At 37.8% G+C, this 24,235-nt stretch overlaps 1 protein-coding gene across 5 annotated transcripts in view; it reads right to left on the bottom strand.

The window, feature by feature from the left end:
- PARD3B (par-3 family cell polarity regulator beta) overlaps positions 1–24,235 on the bottom strand; it is a 1,090,519-nt gene that overhangs the window by 204,299 nt on the left and 861,985 nt on the right. For all 5 annotated transcript variants that reach the window (XR_013402125.1, XM_015110772.3, XM_015110773.3 and 2 more), the window contains one exon: positions 20,309–20,419. Coding sequence is in view for 4 of the 5 variants with exons in the window: in XM_015110772.3 (XP_014966258.3) it covers positions 20,309–20,419 (111 nt within the window). In the remaining variant the exon portion in view is untranslated. The remainder of the gene's footprint in view (positions 1–20,308; positions 20,420–24,235) is intronic.

The following is a 24,235-nucleotide window of genomic DNA, read 5'->3' as shown; positions in this document are numbered from 1 at the left end:
CAGTTGACATCTTGACTCTAGCTCAATGAAACTAACTTCAGAATTATGGCCTCCAAAATGTTAAGAGAATAAATTCATGTTGTTTTATGACACCAAGTATGTGGTAATTTGTTACAGCTGCAATAGAAAACTAATGCTGATTATAAATGAATGGAATTGATGATAAGACCTCAAGAGAAGTATTTAGGTATGCACTATTTTCATTCATAGCCTGGGTCAATATGTCATTGCTCATCTTTCCTGCAATGTAGAATTATGAAGAATGAAACATCAGACCCTATAATATATGAAAAGAAAAACCAAATTCTGGCAGCTTTTCTACTGTGTGTCTTGAGGAGATTAAACATGGAATACGGTAGAACACAGGAGAGGAAACCTACATAAATGGCTCTAAATGTTAAACATAACAATTATATTGGAGACGTTGCAATGTGCCTACATTGTGTAGGCACAGCAACCAAACCAACTGGTCCTGGCAGCTGACATCTGGAGTGCAAGAAATGACTACCTAGAAGGAGAACAGTGAGTCTAAAACAGATGATGTTAGGCCTTTCCTAAATAAAGATATTGTCTTATCATCTCCCAAAATATATTATACAGCACACATTTTCTTTTGCTTTTTTTTTTTTTTTTTTGGAGACTGAGTCTTGCTCTGTCACCAGGCTGGAGTGCAGTGGCATGATCTCGGTTCACTGCCTCCCAGGTTCAAGTGATTCTCCTGCCTTGGCCTCCTGAGTAGCTGGGACTACAGGTGCGCCCCACCAGGTCCAGCTAATTTTTGTATTTTTAGTAGAGATGGGGTTTCACCATGTTGGTCAGGATGGTCTTGATCTCTTGACCTCGTGATATGCCCACCTTGGCTTCTCGAAGTGATGGGATTACAGGCGTGAGCCACAGTGCCCGGCCTCTTTTGCATTTTTCATAAGGCAAAACTTGAAAATGAGCAGCAATCTATTCATTCCCTCTCTCAGAAAATCTACAGTGACCTGCTTGCAAATAATACAAGGGAAGTATCCCAGAAGAGGCTCTTGGTTCATTAAAATAATCAGCATATTCCAATATGCATTCATCCCTGAAATAATAACAATTCACTTTCAATAAATTAATTATGGTTTTAATGAGCAAAATTTACATTTATATTTCTGTCGTAAGATCTTCATGGGAGGCAGCATTCTCCTCACCCAGACAGTTCCACTGAAGTAAAGCCTTTTTCAGAACAGACCTGCAGGTGTTGATGGATATGGGCACACTCTGCTGTTTCAGAAATGGAAAAGCAAGGTGGTAGGGAGTCAGACAACCTGGGATGGAAACTGAGCTCTGCCACTTTCTAATTTTGTACCATGGACAAATTATTTAACCTTTTTATCACCTGTAAATGACAGATATAATAGTCCCTACCCCAAAGGAAGAAGGCTAAATGACCTAATACCACTAAAGCTATTAGAAGAGTGTGGCTGGCACATAAATAACAATTGTTAGGACTAACAGTAACAGTTATCCACATCTGAGACAGGGGAGATGAGAGAGCAGAGCAGAGAGATACTTATGCAGTCTTCACATGCACACATCACTAGTAGCTCTTGAAAAGCATAAACACAGCTCCTTTTAGCTCCTTCTCAATTCCACCTGGAACCCTAGACAGAGAGTAGATACTTTTAATCAATGCTATACAACCCAGATTGGCCAGAATGCTCAGGGGATCAGGTGTGTTATGGTTAATTGAATTTTCTGTTTGACTGAGAGTAAAGCAGCAAATGCTTTTGGTTTGAATCTCTTGGCCGCAAATCTTTCAAAAATATACTAATCCTTTAATTTGCTTTAACCACATTCACTGAACAGTTTTTTTTTTTTTTTTTTTGAAGAGGGAGGGACATCACTTGAAGACCATCCTTCTCCACTGCAGTTTTCATCTTGTAACCCTTGAGGTACGGAGGAATCACAATGAAGTAACTAAATATTAGCTGTGACCTGACCTCATCCATTTAATGCACATTCCTGAGAGTCCACTATGTGCCTGGCACTGGGAAGTGTTTCTTATTTCTTCCTAATTCTCCCTTTCCCCATTTCCCTCCTGACTAGTGGAGTGTTCAGAAGAGACTGCAGATTAATGAAGTTTTGGGATAATTACCAACTTGAGAAGTTTAAAGAGAAAGTGACTTGTATGTAATATGGAACTTGTTTTTTTCCGGCAGTCTGGGGTCCGCCTCCTTATCTATGTCAATAGATGAGGGGAAACTGACCTTTGGTCACCCTGGTTGGCTTCTTCAGTTTTTCAAAACTGTAAAGAAAGTTCAACCTGCTCCACCATTTTTTACTATGGTGCTTTATTAGTCTGTTTTCACACTGCTGATAATGACATTCCTAAGACTGAGTGATTTATAAAGAAAAAGAGGTTTAATAGATTCACAGTTTTACACGGCTAGTGGGGGCCTCACAGTCATGGTGGAAGGCAAGAATGAGAGAATGAGCAAGTCACATCTTACGTGGATGGTGGCCAGCAAAGAGAGAGAACTTGTGCAGGGGAACTCCTCTTTATAAAACCATCAGATCTTGTGAGACTTATTCACTATCACGAGAACAGCATGGGAAAGACCCACCCCCATGATTCAAATACCTCCCACTGGGTCCCTCCCATGACCCATGGGAATTGTGGGAGCTACAGTTCAAGATGAGATTTGGGTGGGGACACAGCCAAACCATATCAGTGCTGTATTACTGTATATATATATTACATAGTACTGTATACAAATGGATAGTTTGTAACCCACTTATAAGTACAGAAATATTTGGGCCATTCTAGGCTACTAAGATTATAGTTTAAAATATTTAAATAAATTTTGTATGTGTCTGCAGAATAGATCTTTAGTAATATAAATTTATGACCCGAAGTTATCTGCCTGTCTCAACTGCTGTTTTCCCTGAAAGTTTTGCCCTAAACTTTTTACTATATTCTGTCAGCTTTACAGAAAGAAACTGTAATAGAAAAAAAATCCTGATTGCTTGGAAAATCCCTTAGATTTTAAATGAAAATTTTCCCTGAGTCTTAAATTTCTCTCTATTAGCAGCAAAAATGTCATGTATTATTGATGGGATTAAGAATTTAAATGTTTTAAAGTCTCTTTTAATTTGCTGCACAGTTAAGTTGTCCTTTATAATTGAATCTAATGATTTCATTGCAAGTGTCTGGAAATACTGGGTGGTAAAGAGGGTCTCTTCTGTTGTCCCAGCTACAACACTGTTTCCTCCTGGCTGCCTTCTCTGTGATCATATAGCATCTTTAAACCCCCTTTCAGCATTGATCACAGTCAGCTTTATTATCATTAGTTGTGTGTTGGTCTCTCTGCTCTCTTCTTAATCATGAACTTGTTGAGGGCAGGGACTAAATTGTGTTTTACACATCTTGCCATTTCCCTCATGTGCCTAGATGCTCAATTAATATTTGCTGAATGATTGAAGAGTTCAGGCCCAAAATAATTAAAAAGTCAAAAGTGAATCATAGCAGAAGATATCTACCCAAACCCTCTAAGTGGAAAATTTCATATAACTTCGATTTAACCTCAGATTCAAAGGTGTGACAGCACATCTCAAGGAAAAAGGTCCAGGGACCTAAAACAGATTACGTTAGTTCTCCAGATGATCAAAAGTATGAAAATTCATCAAAATACACATCTTTCTTATAAGCTTTTGGGCCTGAAATTGGGAACTATTCCACTGAAGTGACCAAGTAAAAGTGACCTTTCATATGAGAAAATGTGAAAAACGAGGAAAGAAGAAAAAAAGACACAAGAGAATACAAGATGATATAGATTAACAATAGTTTATCCAAGGAGTACTGCCTATTAGGAAAACACATGCTTGTTAAATTTTCAAGTGCACACAAAGTGGGTGGGGCACAATAAAGGCCTCCGCTGGGGGTTCCCAGAGAAGGCCAGCTTCCAGAGGAGGCCCCATCTGCAGGGTGCCTACAACTGCTAAATGCAGAGCAGATTCAGAAACATTTCTGTGTTTCAGTGAAAGGTAAAGGGGGCTGGGTTGATCTTGCAAGGAAGGCTCCAGCCTGTGGAGATCAGGCTGGGGGCCATGAGGATGAGACACAAAAAGAGGCATCCAATAAACTATGAGAGAGACTATGTCACTTTTTGTGTATGGAGATGACAAGTCTGCTCTACCCTCTGGTGATCTCTCAGGTATTCCTCCTGAAAATAAAGGTTCAGTTGTTCCCTTAGCTTGAAGGTCCAACAGAATATATTTTTAGATGTTTACCTGGGGTTGGAGGTGCAGTTGTGAGCTCCTTGTAAGAAGACCAAGAAATCTTATTTCTCCTTAAAAAAAAAATTAATCCTTGAGTCCTTAGCATCTATTACAGTGCTTGCACTACAGTGGATACTTACGTGATTTTTAAAAATGTATCAATCATCCATAAAGGGGCATAGTTTATATGATATCAGCCTTATTAGCATGTTGCCTTAACTCTTTGAGCCAGCCAGCTGTATTCTTTTCAGAGAATTAACAAATCCACTTTTGTGCACGCTGCTCACCTGCAGGCCCAGGGCTTAGCACATTGTCAGGGATGAAGACATATGCAAGGAGGAGTGGTGCCTTCCCCGCAGGTGTTCCAGTCCCTTTACCCCAACATTTTTCTTGATGGCTTTTCAACATCTCCCTATTTCTCCAAGAACCTAATTCTCTTCATTGGTATCCTTTTATACAGCATGAAAACAGGTAGTATGTAATCATTCATTTAACTAAAATAATACTTTTCCAATTCATTAAGGAATGGTTATTAGATGCTCACAAGGGGATGTAGTAGGGTATTACCAGACACTGTTAAGCCTATATACATATTATTGATCTATGTAACTATGTCACACACAAAGACACACATACACATGCAGGTACACTCATGGTCACAGCATTAATGATATTCTCACAAACAGGAATACTTTCAGAAAGCTAAGCTTTCTTCATACCAGAAGCGTGCCCTCAGGATGTCACAAAGTAATAAAATAAAACCCCCTACTCCTCAGTTAGTCTATGCTTGAAACTGTTTCTCATATTCCTTCAGATGAAAAAAATTCCCTTCCTGTGTCATCTGATTATAAGGTAATGTAAAAATGAATGTGTAAATAGAATCATATACATGTCTACATAGTTTCACATGTTTTCAAATGCCCTAGAAAAGTGGTAAAAACATACTACATATTTTGGGTTTAATCTGTGATATTTGGAGATCTTCCTCAAATTTCCTGTGTCAGTTGGCATGATTTTAGTAAAATGTGTTTCTGCTGCTTAGAGGCAAAATCTTTCAATGTATCTTTGAGAACTTAAATTCCCATGTTGGTTCACACATCATATTAGTTTATTATGTCACAATTTAAAAAAAAATTTCTTTGAATTGAGGTACAGCCAAGCTTATGTGAGCAAGAGTAGTATGGACCAAGATAATTGATATCTGTGGTGGTTATTTCAAATTGATCAATGAGGATTGCACAACTAGCTTCAGTAAAGTGGGCTTATTCCTCTGAATATTTTTCATTCGATGGCATGAATTGGTCATTGATGATATTAGGCATCCATTTTTTTTTTTTTTTTTTTGAGACGGAGTCTCGCTCTGTCGCCCAGGCTGGAGTGCAGTGGCGCAATCTCGGCTCACTGCAAGCTCCGCCTCCCGGGTTCACGCCATTCTCCTGCCTCAGCCTCCCGAGTAGCTGGGACTACAGGCGCCCACAACCGCGCCCGGCTAATTTTTTGTATTTTTAGTAGAGACGGGGTTTCACCGTGGTCTCGATCTCCTGACCTTGTGATCCGCCCGCCTCGGCCTCCCAAAGTGCTGGGATTACAGGCGTGAGCCACCGCGCCCTAGGCATCCATTTTTACCTTAAGTCATATACACATTTGAGGCAGTGAACATTTTAGCATAATGTCAGTTTTCTTGGCATTGGATTTTTGTTTGCTGGTGAGATGAGTTATGCTTCCTCAAGAATTAAGTGCTCATTTCTTAACATTTTGTAAAATGTTCTGGTTTCCTTTAATACCTTTCTTTGTAAGGCTTTACTTCTCTGTTCATCCTTTAAAATAATTGGTGAGGTAAATCTATAATTATTGGGAATAGAATTGACTATCAAAACTAGGAAAATTATTATGCCACATTTTTAAGTTGCTGTGTGAAAATATCCTGTATAGAAACATACTCAATTTGGGTTTAATATTGTCAAAAGCAGTGAACTGTAATATTGAAGCATTTTGTTAAAGCTATGATCTTGTTTTTCCAAAGTGGAATATTTAATGGTCATTGCAGATTTTTTCAATATACATTCATTTATGTGACCATTACAAAATGCAGTTCTAAAATTTAAGAGTCCAACTAGCAAATTATCCTCTTTTGACTTTCTTATTACATCCACTATAACCAGATTAAAAACATATGAATTATACCGTATCTTGACTCTGTGTTTTTTTTTTAAACAAAGTCAACCCACTAAAATATCCTTTGATGCTCATTCAGCTAAAATCTTACTTTTTTTTTTTTTTTTTTGCAAAGGTGCATTATTTGATCTGAAAATATCTTTAAGTGCCTAGAATATATATATTTTTAGCACTTGAAACTTTCTTTGGCAATCACAGCCTCTATTAGAGACTGTGAAACATTTTAGGATTATTGAACAAATATCAATTATGTCTATGTCCTCAGTGTCAATCTAGATTGGAAATGTGCCATCTTTTACATCTTCACTAATAGAATTTTTAATTAGCTGTTGATGCTGTCAATAATAGAGTCCACTATTATTTCAAAAAATGATTAGTCTAAGCAATTCCTCATCTACTCATTTGTTCTTTACTTTAAAAAACTGGTGCATACTATTATAATCAAGGTAATTTTTAAGGAGGCCACTATACTTTCAAAAATAAGCAAGAATGTTTGGCAAGATATTTTGATAGTTATTCTTTTCCTACTGATTATTAAAATGTTGTCAGCTTTTGAAATTATCTAAGTAATTTATTCAAAATGTAATACTGCGTTATATTTTTAAGTCAACCAGCACTTTACTGAATATCTTCTCTTTACTGAGATGTAAGAAAATGACACAAGTTACAATCTATGCTTTAAGAGAATTAGGACTTAGACATGAAGAAAAGACAGGTAATTGCAGGAGAGTACAGATTAGAAATATTTTGTAAGATAAAGGCTCTAATGTAATTGTGATGTGAACTCCTAATCATGGACTTGGAGTTTAGTTCTATTGCCTCCTTGAAAGAGTAGCTTGATGGCATCTGATACATCACAAATGGCTGTTGCCATTTTTCATGATCCTCCATTTACATTACTTTTTTATGCCTGCCCCCAAAATACAATGAGCACCATGAATTCTGACTGAATCAGATCAAAATACAGCACAAACATATCCTCATTTGACAAAGAATAAGCCAAGGATAGTGTGTCTCATCCATATAACCAAACTCAATTTTCCCTAAAAAGGCGTATCTTCCATTTTAAAAGGTTAAAATAAATGGTACTTAAAAATAATTTCAGCTGATTAAATTTAAGTCAATGAAAGAGGATGGGGACACAAGTCCAATTTGAAAACAACAACAAACAACTGCTCTCTGGGCCCATAGCATTTTCATTTCCCTGTGAAGTGGATGAAATTTCATTCACTTCAAGGCTGTGTCTCTCAGGATCTGGTTCAGCCACAGGGAAACAAGTGTTGATAGTCTTGATGGACTGGCCACTATGCTTCAGTGATCCATTTCCACTGTCCTACTGCCAGTTACAAATAACCTCATATTTCTTGACACCATGTCATAGCCCAGGGAAAGTCTTATATCTCTAAATGCTATAGCTTTGTCAACCATTGATTTAGCCTATTCTGATCTTAGTTGCATTGTAGCAATTATTCACTTGAAAAATAAAATTAAAATCAGTACGGTTTTATAGTTGTTCATTCATTCATCCATTATTCAGCAACTACTTATTGAGTGCCTATTCTGTGAAACATAATGTATTAGATGCTGAGAGAAACAGAAAAATGATTACAATGTCATCCTCACCCCAAGGAAATGGTGAGGTAGTAAGGGAGAGAAGGCATGTTTGTTAATTACAAACATCTACAATTCCATGCAGAAAAATAACAACAATAATAATCACAATGTGTGTCTATTATGTGCCAAGCACAGTTCTAGGTACTTTAAGTATTTCATGTTATGTAAATTTTATAGGAACTCTGAAGGCTAGATACTTTTATCCATTTTTTTTTTCTTCAAATGATCAAGATCAAAAAGTTTTCTCAAAACATGCACCATCACACAGCTAGTACAGGGAAGAGCCAGGCTTCAAACCCAACAGTTTGATACTCATGTTCATTCTCTTTCAAAGAAAGATGAAGAAAAATGGTAAGTTCACCATTTATTGGCAATCTCTGTGTCTGGCACTATTCTGAATGCTTCACTTCAGAGTCTTATTTAATCCTCACGACATTGCTATGATGTTATATACCCATTTTGTAGGTAAAGAAACTGAAAATTACCACAATCAAGCAACTTGACCCAGGATAGGTAATGGAAGAATTCTCTTCCAATTTAGGTAGTTTGGGAAGGTATAATGGAGAAAGCGAAGTTTCACTGAACTTCCATTCATTTGGACCAACCCAGACAGAGGAAATGGTACTAGGAATGGCACAGTAATTGGAAACTGGTAATCTCAAAAAGTATGAACATTCCAGATTGGCTGAGTATAGGGGTCATATTTGTCAGGGGTGGAAATTATGATTAGAAAGGTTAAACTCAGATATGTTATGACAAAGAGTTTGAACTGTATGCACTAGGCAATAGAGAGCCACTGAAGGTTTGAGAGAGAGAGAGGAATGACTTTGATCAAAGCAATTATCACTGATTCATTCATCTCCAACCTGTCATAATTTAAGAATCTCTGCTTCAAGAAATCATAACTCCAGAAATTATCTATGTAAGTTTCTCCAAGAACATGAATACTTATATCTTCCATCTAAATAGCCCATTGTTGTTACTGTTGTTTAATATGGTTGAGGGGGCTTTTCCATGATTTCTTGGAGAAGCAGACTTCTGTGCCACTTCTGTGCACAGCCCGAACCACTTCAGCCTCTCTAACTCTCAGTGTGAGATGCTAACAAAGGACACAAAGCAAAAAGAGGCAGGAGTTTGTGCCTGGGAAAGGGGTTAGATTCCTTGGGACAGCAATGTGAATTTCCTTCAGATGCACACTGTAAGGTCGTTAAGTAATTATACTCCAGGGAAAAGGCAGGTAGCTGGGAAAGAGTGGAATGGGAAGAAAAGGACATTTTCATCCCATTTCCTCCAAAGACTGGATTCCAAATATTAGCAGATCAGAGTTGCCACCTCCTTAATGTAATATATAGAATGGAAATGTGAGAATTTTGTGAATTTAATGACCGTGGTTACAAGTGTTTTCTGCAGTCGCACGCCCTATGGACTTGGACAGGCTGGCAGTCACCCACACCATTTGTGTCCCTTCTCCCTGAATGTGTTTCCAGTGCTGCCAAGAACTGGCTGCAGCCAGCACCCCCCACACTACTGTGCTGCCATCTCATGCCAAGCTCACTATGCTTGAGGAGCAACTTCCAACCGATGATCAATAAAAAATGAGGAGAAGCTTCTTGAATGGAAGTATCTGGCGTGACTCCCAGCTGGGCAAAGTCTGCGCTCAACTTGGCCTCCTTCATCATAACAGGATCCAATTCAGCAACTTTCACAGATGGTGTGTCTCAGAGCATTCTAGGCTCCCAAAGGCTACTGCATGGGTTATCTGGATTTTAATTCCCAAAGCAGGTCAGAAAATAATACCGAGCACCTAGACGGAACCAGCGCATGCTTTGTAAATAGTGCTTTTAATTTTCACAACAGTCTGAAAGACAGGTTTCTCACTTAACACATGAGGCTTGAAGTAGTTAAGTTTGTTCATGCAGAGTCATCTTTAACCCACTCCTGGGCCTTGTAATCTTTCCACTTGGCCATGCACCTCTCTGGGGCCATCACCTACATTAGTTGGTCCCAAACATGGCTATAAATGACAATCATTTGAGAAATAGTTTCAAAATACATATCCTTAGGTTCAACTACAGACTTACTAAAATACCTGTAGTATAATATTTATATTATATCTATCTATCTATCTATCTATCTATCTATCTATCTATCTAAAATATGGTTTCTCAACCTTGGCACAAGTCATATCATGAGTCAGATAATTCTTTGTTGCAGGGGGCTGTCCTATGCAGTATAGGATGCTGAGAAAGATGCCTGCGTTCTACCTACTAGATTCCAGTAGCACCTCCCCCATAGTATGGTAACTAAAAATGTTCTCAGACATTGTCAAATACCCACTGGGTCAGAATCACCAAAAGTTGAGAACCACTCTTGTAAAAAGCTGTCCAGGAAATACAGAAAAAGCATATTCAAAGTTTGGAATTTGTAAATCACAGGCCTAGGTTAGTATTTCTATGTGAAGGATATGGGGCAGCTGGAGGCTGGGTGTGGACATGGGGGAGAAGATTCCAGAAGACAATAGATTGAGCATCCTTTCAAATCACATAGAGTTTGCCAACCTATGTGAACATTAACTAACCCTGGCCTGTCATGAAAGCTTCCCAAAGCAGGATATAACAAATGTTCAAATAAGGAAAGAAGATGAGAGACTTACAAATTTTTTAAAAATATTTGATTTACAGAAGTTTGATATATCCACAGTTTTCAGGGCACTTTCAGCAAATTTAGATTACTAGTATATTATCCAGCCCCAAACTGGCCTACAGAAAATATTCTGGGTTCACTAAACTTTTATTTATGCAAAGTTTTTTCTTCTAAATAACTTAGAAGTTAAAAAGCATTTTATCCAAATGAAATACAGAAAACAGGGGCCTTTAAGTATTATGATTACCATTTTATTTCATGGTACTAAAAAGAGAAACTATAAGAATACATCCTCAAAAGTGGCTTATCCAATGCTATGAAAACAAATAATAAAACAGAAGCTCTTATTTCTAAATTCTAGTCACCAAACGGCCTTCTACCTACTTACAGTCCCCCAAAGCTTTCACAGAAAATGCTCTTCTCAAATTCTGCCACTGCTGTATTTAATCCTCATTAAAGCAAATTTATCTGTATAGGTTGAGCATCCCAAATGTGAAAATCCAAAATCTGAAACTTTTTGAGGACTGACATGACGCTCAAAGGAAATGCTCATTGGAACATTTCTGATTCAGATTCAGAATGCTCAACTGGTAAACATAATGCAAATATGCCAAAAAAAAAAAAAAAAAAAATCGAAGTCCGAAACACTTCTGGTTCCAAGCATTTTGGATAAGGTATATTCAACCTGTATCTCTGAGATACAGCTCTGGTATCTCTGATTGGCTTAAAATCTAGTGAATTACAAAAAAATTGTGGATTATATTAAGTATTTATTTCTTTATTTAATACGCTTATATTGCAACCATATATCCTGGATCAGCGAAATTTAAAATTTCTTTCCACATTTTTATCAGGTCAGATACTCTAAACACTTCTGTGGAATCATTCTAGGTAATTCAGTATAATTTATTTTCAGAATCTATTCCAACAGCCCTACAACTACATACAATAAAGTAATACGTCACTCCAGGGTACTTGAATTCTTTAAAAATATTTAAAATTATTTAAAACAATTTGTAAAGAGCTGGTGTACTTTATAGAAGTTTGCTTAAATGACTGTTGGAAAGCATGCCAGTCAAGTGATTCATTTTATGTATTAATCCAGCTCGGCTGACAAGCAGTTGCTAATACAGCACTTCTAACATTGATTCAAGTCCCATAAAAGGATTTTGGCTCATAAAAAATGCTGGCATGGCATTAGGATGTAGGTGTTTCCATCTCTGGTCTATAGAAATACAGTAATGTGCCAAGTTTTGTTGGTGACCGCAAGCATTTCTGAGAAGATAGGTGTTACAGAGATCAAATAAATGTATAGATATTAAAGCTACCTTCACCCCCAGCTGTGTCTAAATCCCTAACTTCTCTAAATCAGAGGCAAAGTTTGAAAAATGGCCCCTGAATAAAGAGTAGTGGGGATGTATGGCTACTATGCCATTGTGTTTATGTTCTTTCTCTCTATTTTTAATTCTCATTCTAGGAAAGATGGATATTCTTACCTTTACACGAGCATCAATATAATCACTGGGATACAGAAAGATCTCTTTTCATTCACTGAGTTGGTTAGTACTATGAAAAACAGAAATCTGATAGCTTCTTTCTATCAGCATAAAATGAGAACATGACCTTGTCCTGAGAAACACCACCTAGTAAGATTTTTCATAACTTCCATGCAGTGATGATACAATAAGGATCTAAAAGTAATTAACTGGATCTTTTTTAGCCAACCAAAGCCTTATTCAAATACACATTTTTATCAGCATTCTAAGGGAGCCATAAATTGGGGCATTTTGAAAAACTGGGATCTAATCCAGTCCATGATCTGATCAGGGTTCAGTAGTAATAATAAATTGGGACTATTAAAACTGGGAATCATTCCAACATTTTACCCAAACCACAGGACCTAGAAAATTCTACTGCAAAAGATAGGGATATTCAGTGACGAGTAAAACCATGCTGAATTAATCATGTGTATGTAATCATGCCAAAACATGGGTGTTTTCAACAGTTCAAATACTGCCAAAGTTATTAAGTTCAGTAAATAATTAATTATTGAGAATCGCTTGGCAAATTAAAGAAATCAACCTTCTGGTTTCTTTAATACATCCTTTTTTGAGTGTACAATAATGACAAAATCCTATCAATTCACTTGTTGCTGTATATATTTAGGAGCGTTATATGTGTGTAGATTACAACCAAAATATTAATTCCAGAATGTAATACTTTCCTTTTCCTTCTTCAACTCTAATAAGCATCTTCATTTTTCAATATGAACAAATGTTGGATAAACTCTAGCCTTATTCTGGTTTTCATTTCAGTTTCCAGTAACATAAAAATCCTCCATAATTAAATAAAATGCTGAGAGGTTGGGAATAGATTTTCACCCACTTGAATTCTCAAACTATAAATGGTTTCTGAATGTTTTTATATCTCTAAGATGCATTTCGTTTATGTGGGGAACTTGCAGCTGCATAATTAAATCTTGGTTTGCCAAATATCAAAAACACATGTATTGATTTAAACTAAAGGGAACAGGCCACAAGCAGCTCAGCTGATAAGGCAAGGGAGAAGTCTCTGCAGTTCTTGGAAGGCTTCCCAAAAGGAAAGAAAACTAAGAACCTTGAATTCAGACACTGAAACCGATTAACTTTCCTAAATCTTAGCTTCACTCTCACTTAGACATTCCGTTCAGGCTAGTTGTTGAAAACAAGAGCCATATGTTTTCATACTTTTCAATCCTGAAGCTGAAGAGGTTGGCTCTTTTTTTTCTCCCATCTCCTCCTGTATTCTGCTAAGATTCTAGTAAGATCTATGAAAGCAATGTTTAATTAATAGAACAAATGAGCTTCCTGCAAAATAAACTCTGATATGGTATAAGAGTAATGAGAGATTTTGGAGTATATAACTCATGTTATTAAATTTTTTTTTTTTCAATTTTTAGGAGAAAACTTTATTTACTAAAGTTTTACTTCAGGGTCAGTAATATGGGACTTCAATGGAAGAAAGTCTTTGGTGTCAGTGGAGATATTTTTCCCAGGATAGTAATACTAAATTAATGATGAGGAGGCGGACATATTTTTCTTTTAACCAATCTCCACTGGATTTTTGAGACGGTATTAGGAATACAAGTATTTAGTTTGGTATTTTACAGGGCCAAGATTCTGATTAATTTCATACTTTGTAAAAGGTTACAAACTTAGGTCTTAGAATTAAACAACAACAATATATACTTACTGACATATTAAGACAATCTCTTGCTTGCAGCTCAGGATGCTAATTTACATAATCTGAATGTGTGAAAAATGCTAATTTAATTTAGTTTGAAAAATGCTGGAAGAAATCATCTTTGAATATAACACTGGGTTCATATTTCTAGCAATGAATATGGGCCTGTGGAGCTAATCTTTTATTATGGCTAATCTCACTGAAGCATGAACAAAATGATGAGTTTATTTAATGCAGGGCTTCATTGCAACAGACCGTTTGACTTTTAACAGGAGGGGACACATCATAAGCTCAGAAATCTCTTATATGAGATTAAGAAAATCCTACCACACAATCTTGAGAATGAAACTTGGGCTTATACACTCAGGTAACAATGGTGTATGCACTACCATAAACCACTGCCATGGCAAGTTCAATAATTATTGCTCTAGAAAAGTAAAAGTAAATGCTTCCACACTTAAGATATTTAGATATTTCTCATACTGGAATATCTGGAAAGAACCTTAGAGATCATCTAAGGACAAAGTAGCATCTAAGATACCCTAGAAGGCCAGGTGCAGTGGCTCATGCCTGTAATCCCAGCATTTTGGGAGGCCAAGGTGAGCAGATCACAATTTCAAGAGATCGAGACCATCCTGGCCATCTTTAGTAGAGATGAAACCCCATCTCTACTAAAAATATAAAAATTAACTGGGCGTGGTGGCACGTGCCTATAGTCCCAGCTACTTGGGAGGCTGAGGCAGAAGAACTGCTTGAACCCGGGAGGTGGAGGTTACAGTGAGCTGAGATCACACCACTGCACTCCAGCCTGGTGACAGAGCGAGATTCTGTCTTTAAAAAAAAACAAACAAAACAAAAACACACAAGAAGATTTTAGGTGCTATGTGGCTTAATGTACTTAGATAAGCTAACTTACATAACTATGTATTTTTATAATATTTTATTTATTTGATTATGTATAAATATAATTAAGACAATAAAGGAAATAGATCAGTGACTGAAACTTATAAAACTCTGATTTAGTCCAATATTTACATGACGAACTAATGCTTTCTAAATGTAATCATTTCATTAGCTCCTTATTCAACAGTTCCAGTGTCAACAAACTGACTGCTTCATACTGCACCCTAATTTTAAGGACTTTTCCCTTCCACTAAGCTGAAAACTACCTCTCTTAAAATAATGCTCCATTAGTATCTTCAAGAGACAAATACATAAATAAGAAAATAAATATTAAGTAAATAATTTGTCAATAAAGTAAATAAATGAATGGATGAATAAGCAAATAAACTGATAAAGTAGAACGGAATAAAATGGGTGCTACGAAACAGACCTAATCTCTCTTCTATGTGACAGGTCTCCAAGCATGAGAAATTCACAAAGTCTTGACTCTGTAAGCTGTGTATTCTCAGGTCTTTCAACATTTTTAATAAGACTTGGATTTAGTACCCACATTCTCTGCGTGAGAGAGAGGCATAGGATATTCCAGGTGTGATCTGAGCAGTGTAAAATTAGAATTATTGTTGCTTCCTTTATTTTGTACATGAACTTCCAGTAATGTAGCTTAGGACCACATTAAGTTTTTGGCAGGCATATCCACATGTTGACTCATGCTAAACTTATGCTCAACTAAAACCATCAGGCAAATTTTTCATACATTTGGTATTAAATCAAACCTTCCACATCCTGTGTATGTGTAGTTCATTTTCGGACCTAAATGCAAGTCTTTACATTTATTTCCATTAACTTTCTTTTTGTTTAATTCAATCCATTGTTCCTGCTGATTCTGTCATTGGACATATTGTCAACCACTGAAGTTTTGTGGCATCCACAATCTGATCAACAGGTCACCATCACTAACGCTGATGCTCAGCAGGCCAAGGTTAAAAATAAATTTTAACGAAAAAAATTATTCTTGCAAGCTTAGATTGATGGGATATTCATAAGTAATGTTTGGGTACCATTCTCAAATAGCTAATAATCCTTCTAGGGTTATATCATCTGATCCAGATTCCTCTGCATTATCCACAGGAAATATGACACAATGCAATTCTGATGTCTAGGAGAGTACCTTGCTCTTTGTGAAGGCTGGAGACTATAAAAGCATTTCTCAAACTCTGTACTATTGACATTTTGAGTTGGATGATTCATGTTTTTTGGGGAGGGTGGCTGCCTGTGCGTTATAAGATTTTTAGCTACATTGCTAGCCTCTACCTAGTAAAAGGCAGTAACTGCTCACCCCTCTTCCCAAGTTATGACAATCAAAAATATCTCCAGACATAGCCAAATGCCCTTGTAGTAAAATTGCCCCCTCCCATTGAGAACCACTGTTCTAGACTCTGCCTTCCTCTAATCTAATCTAGTAACCCAACTCATCTTTTATGGCTTTTTGGACTTTTTCCATACATGTAGCTATAAATAAACTATTCATATATAGCAGCAAAATGGTTCCGGATCAGGAATTAGAAATGTAGATAACTTAAAATGAGATATGAAAATCAGCAAAAAACAATTAGATGAATGGGGAGAGATAATATAAAACCCTAAAATTTAGAATTGAGGTTTGATTAATCCTAGGGTAAAACAATTACAAGGAAATTAAAACTTCAATAGGAATTATATAATTTAGGAGGTAACTTATAAAGACATTTGTACCTGGATATTCATCCAAGTATTATTTGAAACAATGAAAAATTGAAACAGTCTGGTCATGGTGGCTCCTGCCTATAATCCCAGCACTTGGGAGGCTGAGGCAGGAGGATCACTTAAGCTCAGGAATTCGAGACCAGCCTGTACAATATAGTGAGAGACCTTGTCTCTATTTTTTTAAAAAGGAAATTAAAAAAAGATAAAAATGGAAACAGAATAAATGTTTGATAATGGAAGGTAAATAATTTATTGTATATTGATCTCATAGACTATTAGGCAGTGATCAACATGACATATTTTAAAAACATTAATGACATGGGAAAAATGTTCAACATATAATGCTATGAAAAAAGCAAAATGTTATAGATGTAGGTTTTGGATATCAAGTGTTCAAAGAACGTAGAGTTGTCCCTTGGTATCCATGGGGGATTAGTTCTAGGACACCCTGTGGATATCAAAATCTGTGAATGATCAACTCCCTGATATAAAATAAAATAGAGTAATAATTGCATATAACCTATCTATATCCTCTCATACACTAATCATCTCCAGATTACTTATAATACCTATTACAGTGCCTGCACATCACTTCTTTTGCATAGATTCAATGTAGTACTTGGCACAGCAAATTTAAATTTTGCTTTTGGGAACTTTGTGAAATTTCTTTTCTAAATATTTTCAATCTGCGGTTGGTTGAATCCACAGATGTGGAACCTATGGATACAGAGCCAACTGTATACGCATAGAAAAAGGATTATAAAATATTAGTAGTGGTTATGGGATTATGGTAGAGTTATGTATGGTTTTAATAGTCTTTATCCTTTTTATGTTTCCAAAACTTTCTTAATGAACTGATATTGCTTTTGTAAGTTTTATATGCATGAGGAGTGCTGGGGGCAAGTGATCCATATTCCCTTAGTTGAGTGAGCTAAGGTTTCTAGTTTGTTTACAAAAGATTGTGCCAGTAAGAAAAGACATTTCAGAGAAGGCACATGAGGAACGAGGAAAATATTTGTAGACTGGGCCACTCAGTCCTTCTGAGAAAAAAATCCTGTGTATCATTTTTCACTAAATAAGAATAGTTGTATGTTATAGCCAAATTCTGTTCCTCCAAGTCAGTGGTTCTCAGACTTTAGACTGCTGACAAATCACCTTGGGCTTGTGTATGGAACACAGATGCCTGGGCTCCAACTCCCAAGGTTCTGATTCTGCAAGTCTGGGATGGTGCTCAGGAATCATCATTTTTAACAAGGTCTTCTAATGATTCATTATGATGCAGTTGGTCCCTGGACCACATTTTGAGAAACTCAGCTATAAGAAATCATGTGGTTGAATTTGAGTTTTGTTTCCTGCCTCTTCTTTGGATAACTGCCTCCTGGATATGCACTAAAGATAGCTGTCACACACCTGTAGCCGTGTGCTGGTAAACTAGCTCTTCAGAAAAATTGTGCTATAAATATACTCACCATAGCCAATGTCAAACTGCCAATGGCTTATCAGCCAGCTTACAAAATTCTTGAAAGTTTAACAGTTGGTTCCTATAAGCTGGTACAAGCTGGCTCCAGTACTGTATGGTATATATTTTATTTAGGTGCATTAAATATTTTGAAAATGAGATATGCTAATCTAAGAGATATGCTAAATCTATTATGAAACTTATGACAGGATGAGACAAGTAAGCAATAGAATGACTTGAATCACATCAAAGAAACAAATTTCAAACATATTAGGAGAAAAGTATAATAGCTTTTATCACTATTTCTTACTTTATTCTATTTTTTCTCATTGCCATATCATGAAGAGTGATACACTCGCTGAGTTCTTTAAGAGCTGTGAATTGGTTTCCCATAGATGATGGAGAGCTAAGGATCAGGACTCCAGGGTTGGGAGCAATGCCAGATGTTCAGCCTCCACCTCCACCATCCACGGCTCTCAGCCCCTGAGCTGTTGAAATGCCCTTGGTCATTAATTCTATAGCACCCAACCATAAAATCAACTCCTCAACTTCTTCCTCTACCACATGATTGAGACAATGTTGTCTCTAGGAAACCCCTATCAGATGTGTTTTATGTGTTCACGTGTGGGAAGTGGCCTAAGTGGAGGCTAATAGTATAGTTCTTTCACTATTTTGACCAGACATATTTTAAGAAAATTGGATCCGAAGCCTATACAGCCAGCTGAAGTGAATTTACAGCTCAGCTTTTAAGAACAAGACTCCCTCAGGCACCTGCCTACTAAAGGCAAAACCAGAAAGGAAATGAACTCTTGCTTAAAGACAACCCCTTATTTTATGGGTTATCAATTTTCTAGCTGGCACACAGTTCCCCAGCTACTAAGAGTTTTTTTTCCCCTGTCCCAAGCAAGTATGAGCTACAAAAAATGTGACGTCTGCATTCTAGCAAACAGCTCAGTTTCCTGAAGATGAGGCATGGGATGTAACCTCAGTAAGAGAAGTCGAGGGAGCAGCAAAGATCTATGATGTAGACTCCCACATAGATGCCTTTGCCAATATATGCATTAAAATCTCAGCCTGGATTACATTTTACATTACAGGATTGCTGAATCTTAGGTTATGATGGAGAATATCTTTCATGTCTTCAGGATAGCTCTGTCAGGTGAATAGTCAACAACAATGTAAAACACTTGATTTCCTTTTAACTGCTCCAGTGACCTTAGAACTTAGCTTATCAACCTCTCAAAAATGAGAAAGGACTAAATAGCTTTTTTTCCTTGCTATTGAAAAAGTCAGCCTTCTCAACGGGAACAGACAACAAAATAGGGGTCAAAGGTTAACAGTTGATACTCTTGGACTGCTCTGTGCTAGAAAACGCAATGAATAGATATGATTTTCTTAGTACATATACTAAAGTAATAAAATCAATACAAGAACGGCCTCTTTAGAAACTATTAGAACTAATGTAACTAATAAGCAAGTGAAAAGTTGTAGAAATCTGAGTACATACATGATGAAGTCAGAATCAAACGCTTAAATTTATATGCTGGTTTTGTCATAATCTCAGTTTTTCTCTAAGCTGCATTTAGTTGTGAAGGCAAATAATTTTCAGGAGAAATACGAATATTCAATTACATGTTTGAAACTCAGACATTTACACATCCACTTGCAATAAGTGCCAGAGTTAACATCAAAGATATGTGAAGGACCTCTTGTCCAAACGGAACATTAAGCTCCTCAAGCAGGAGAATCCAGCTCTTGCAAACCGGCATTATTCCAGCAAATGAAGCCGGCCCTTTAACAGATGGGCAACATACTCTTCAGCTTACTGATAGCCTAATAAAAGACAGTGTCCATTTAAAGAATGAAGGACATGCGCTTCTCAAATTACAGGACCCAAACGGATTCTGCAGAATAAAATTAAGAAGGTATACAACAGCTTGACCAACATTAGGAACAGACTATGGGAACTGGATAGTTATAAATATCAATATCCAAATGACCTTTCTTTGGGGAAAAAAAAGACATAGAGAAAACATGCATTTTTATGGTCAAAACAGGTGGTAGTGTGTTATGGAATTATAGGCACTGATATAGTAAAACCATGAAGCAAACTTCTTCTCAAAATAGAATAAAAATGTCCAGAAAGGGAGGTTCTTTTTGTATCACACACCTTTCCTTTCAGATCGGTCAACCCTTATACTTCTTAAAATGAAATTTTCTCAGTTGACTGTTGCAATATCTAAATTAAACCCAGACCATAGAGTCAAAGAAAACGAAGGTCTCGGCACTTCTGCTCACCTTTCACGCTCTTCTTTCATTTTCTCCAGCTCTTCTTCTCTCAGGCCACCATGCTTCAGAGCACCTTTCTGCTCAGCCTTTCCACCCTTATCCTCTTTCTTCTTTCCAAATCTAGTGAAACACGAAGGAGAAGGTTGTTAACAATAATCACATTGTGTTTGCGGTAAAGCTAAGATATTTATGGGATGAGCTCATTAAGTCATATTTCTTTATTCGAAGGAAGTCAAGATCATTTTGCATAATATGGAACTAAAATAAGAGAATGAAAGCAGAAAAATAATGCCATTATGAAATTCCCCCTTTTCTGTCTTCTTTCTTTCCTTCTTTCCTTCCTTCTTTTCACTCATATTTCTCATGCATCATGCACAACATCATGTGCTTTTACGGAAGTCTGAGAAAGACAGAAACATCAGCTTGTTTTGTGATTCTTCTATGATTCAGGTTGCTTAGAGGTAGGACTTTCTTTCTTTCTTTCTTTTTTTGAGAGAGAGTCTCGCCCTGTCACCCAGACTGGGGTGCAGTGGCATGATCTTGGTTCACTGAAATCTCCGCCACCCGGGGTTCAAGCGATTCTCGTGCCTCAGCCTCCTGAGTAGCTGGGATTACAGGTGCACACCACCACGCCCAGCTGATTTTTGTATTTTTAGTAGAGACGGGGTTTCACCATGTTGGTGAGACTGGTCTCGAACTTCTGGCCCTAAGTGATATGCCCACCTCGGCCTCCCAAAATGCTGTGATTATAGGTGTAAGCTACTGTACCTGGCCAGGACTTTCTTTAAAATGTGTATGTCAGGTCCTCCTGTGATGAGATTCTGATTCCCTTTGTATGTGTCAACAAAACGTAAGGGAGAAGGGGCAGCCTAAGCACACATAATTTGAAAATTTTCCTTATTATTTAGATAGACAAATATTCAAGACTAATTATGATGACCTATTAATGCAATAGAGAGTGAGAAACTAAAGAATTATCATTAATATATAAATAAAAACTGATCAATCTCCTAAGCAGGCTTCCTGAGCTCCAGTGTCATTGGCACTTAAAGGTAAATCCTGGAATTATACGACAGTGCCACGAGAGGCCTTACTGAACACCTCGCTCAATGCTCTCATTTTACCAGTGAAGAGCCAAAAGCTCTGAGAGGTGTTGAACCTTGACCAAGATCTCCCAAAAGAGGCAGGGAAGGGCTGAGATTAGAACCCGATCTCCGCCCGTATGCTTTCCTTCATGCACAATCACTCTCTAATGCAGCCCCAGCTTCCTGAGTCAGCTCTGGAACACAATGAAAATATAATACAATTCCGCACAAAGGGGTTTCTTTGGGTTAGTATGTTCTGAGCATTCCTGAGTGCCTGGGATGTATATAGTTCAATGGGCACAGTGGCAATTATGATGCTTTACAAAAACACCATATAGTTTTAGTACTTTTAGGAAAATGAAAACTGCACATTTGAAATAAAAAAGACACGGCTGGGCACAGTGGCTCACACCTGTAATCCCAGCACTTTGGGAGGCCAAGGCGGGCAGATCACGAGGTCAAGAGATAGAAACCATCCTGGCTGATGGTGAAACCCCATCTCTACTAAAAATATGAAAATTAGCTGGGCGTGGTGGCACACGCCTGTAATCCCAGCTACTTGGGAGGCTGAGGCTGGAGAATCGTTTGAACCTGGGAGGTGGCAGAGGTTGCAGTGAGCCAAGATCACACCACTGCACTCCAGCCTGGTGGCAGAGCAAGACTCCGTCTCAAAAAACAAAAAACACACAATTGAATTATTTCTAGGACATATTCTTATATAACAGGCATTTTTCCCAGTAGACATTTTCTCCAGATGTAATCTCTTATGCTCTTGTTACCAACAAACATGAAAAAGAAAATGACCTGGTGCTCTATTAATAACCAGGAGAAAAAGTCACTCAGTTATGCATGATCTTTAGTTAAGGTAAATATTCTTCTTAAATCTATGTTAATCCCATTTATTATTTGCTTTTTATTAAGTAGCAGCAATTTTAACTGCATGTGTATGTTTGTGTATAAGTGTGTATGTGCATAGTTCCAATCCTATCTATCTATCTATCTAAATAACCTGGGGAGGCCAGGCGCGGTGGCTCATGCCTGTAATTCCAGCACTTTGGGAGGACAAGGTAGGTGGATCACCTGAGGTCAGGAGTTCAAGACCAGCCTGGCCAACACAGTGAAACCCTGTCTCTACTAAAAACATAAAAAATAGCCGGGTGTGGTGGTGCATGCCTGTAGTCCCAGTTACTCGGAAGGCTGAGGCAGGATAATCACTTGAACCCCGGAGGCAGAGGTTGCAGTGAGCCGAGATGGTGCCACTGCAGCCCAGCCTGGGTGACATAGTGATACTCTGTCTCAAAAAACAAAACAAAACAAACAAACAAACCACCCCCCCCCCAAAAAAAAAAAAAAAACTTGGGGCAATTCCTAGATTTTTGTTTGTTTTTGTTCTTTTGAGATGGAGTTTCACTCTTGTCACCCAGGCTGGAGTGCAATGGCGTGATCTCAGCTCACTGCAACCTCCGCCTCCCGGGTTCAAGCGATTCTCCTGCCTCAGTCTCCCGAGTAGCTGGGATTACAGGCATGCACCACCATGCCCAGCTAATTTTTTGTATTTTTAGTAGAGACGGGATTTCACCATGTTGGCCAGGCTGGTCTTGAACTCCTGACCTCAGGTGATCCGCCCGCCTTGGCCTCCCAAAGTGCTGGGATTATAGGCATGAGCCACCGTGCCCAGCGATTCTTAGATTTTTTTCAAATTATACATGCTTGGGCTGGCCTAATACCCCCAACCCTGCCCCAGCACACACACAGAGAATCAGAGTCTCCTCACTTGAGGATCTGACATATAAATTTAGAAGAAAGTCCTATACTTCAAGCAACCAGAATAATAGAAGAATCACAAAACAAGCGCATGTTTCTGTCTTCTTCAGAATCCCATAGCAATGGGCATCTATTTGTAGCTTCCTAGACTGTGATTTGACTCATAGCAGAGCGTGTTAGTCAAGTGGGAGCTCCGAGTATCACACCTGGAAGGTGGCATTGCTCATATTAATAATTGTGCTATCGTCCTGCCTTCCCTAGAAGCCTCTTCCAGTCTTCAGCACATTTCTCAACTTACAATTTCAATCAGCAAGTATTCTTTCCTGAACTTTCTCCCTCCATTGCCATCTCTCCATCTCTCTCTACTCCTACTATGGTTTTTTGGTTGTAGCCAGTCTAGTCTTGGGACTCTGGTGAACCAACTGTCAGCTTTAATGCTATCATCCCCCAGTCTGGTTTTTTGTCCTTTTCTCTCTTTCCTGTTTCCCTTTCTGAATTTATTCCTTTTGTTTTCACTGAAGAAATATCCATGTATCATTTATAGATGTAGGGAAAAGAGAAAAAATACAGACAAAAATATAAGAACATTAACTTTCTTTCTTTCTTTTTTGTCAAGACTTTGTTTCACTCTTGTTACTGAGGCTGGAGTGCAGTGGTGCAATCTCGGCTCACTGCACTGCAACCTCCTCCTCTTGGGTTCAAGCGATTCTCCTGCCTCAGCCTCCCAAGTAGCTGAGATTACAGGTGCCCACCACCATGCCTGGCTAATTTTTTTTGTATTTTTAATAGAGACGGGGTTTCACCATGTTGGCCAGGCTAGTCTTGAACTCCTGACCCCAGGTGATCCGCCCGCCTTGGCCTCCCGAAGTGTTGGGATTACAGGTATGAGCCACTGCGCCCGGCCAGAACGTTAACTTTCAAATATAATTCAGATTTGCTCGATACATTCAAAACCTCTCTTTAACCTACAGAGCAGGAGATAGCTAAATAATGTTTTCATGAATACACTCTTTAGCATTCCAGACCCATGTAGAAGAGTCTTAGGGGTCAACATGATTACTCTAAGTATGTTTATGTGAGAAGTTAA

Source organism: Macaca mulatta, chromosome 12 (assembly GCF_049350105.2).
Source record: "Macaca mulatta isolate MMU2019108-1 chromosome 12, T2T-MMU8v2.0, whole genome shotgun sequence".
Classification (NCBI taxonomy): domain Eukaryota; kingdom Metazoa; phylum Chordata; class Mammalia; order Primates; family Cercopithecidae; genus Macaca; species Macaca mulatta.
This window is presented reverse-complemented; position numbering and strand designations above follow the sequence as displayed.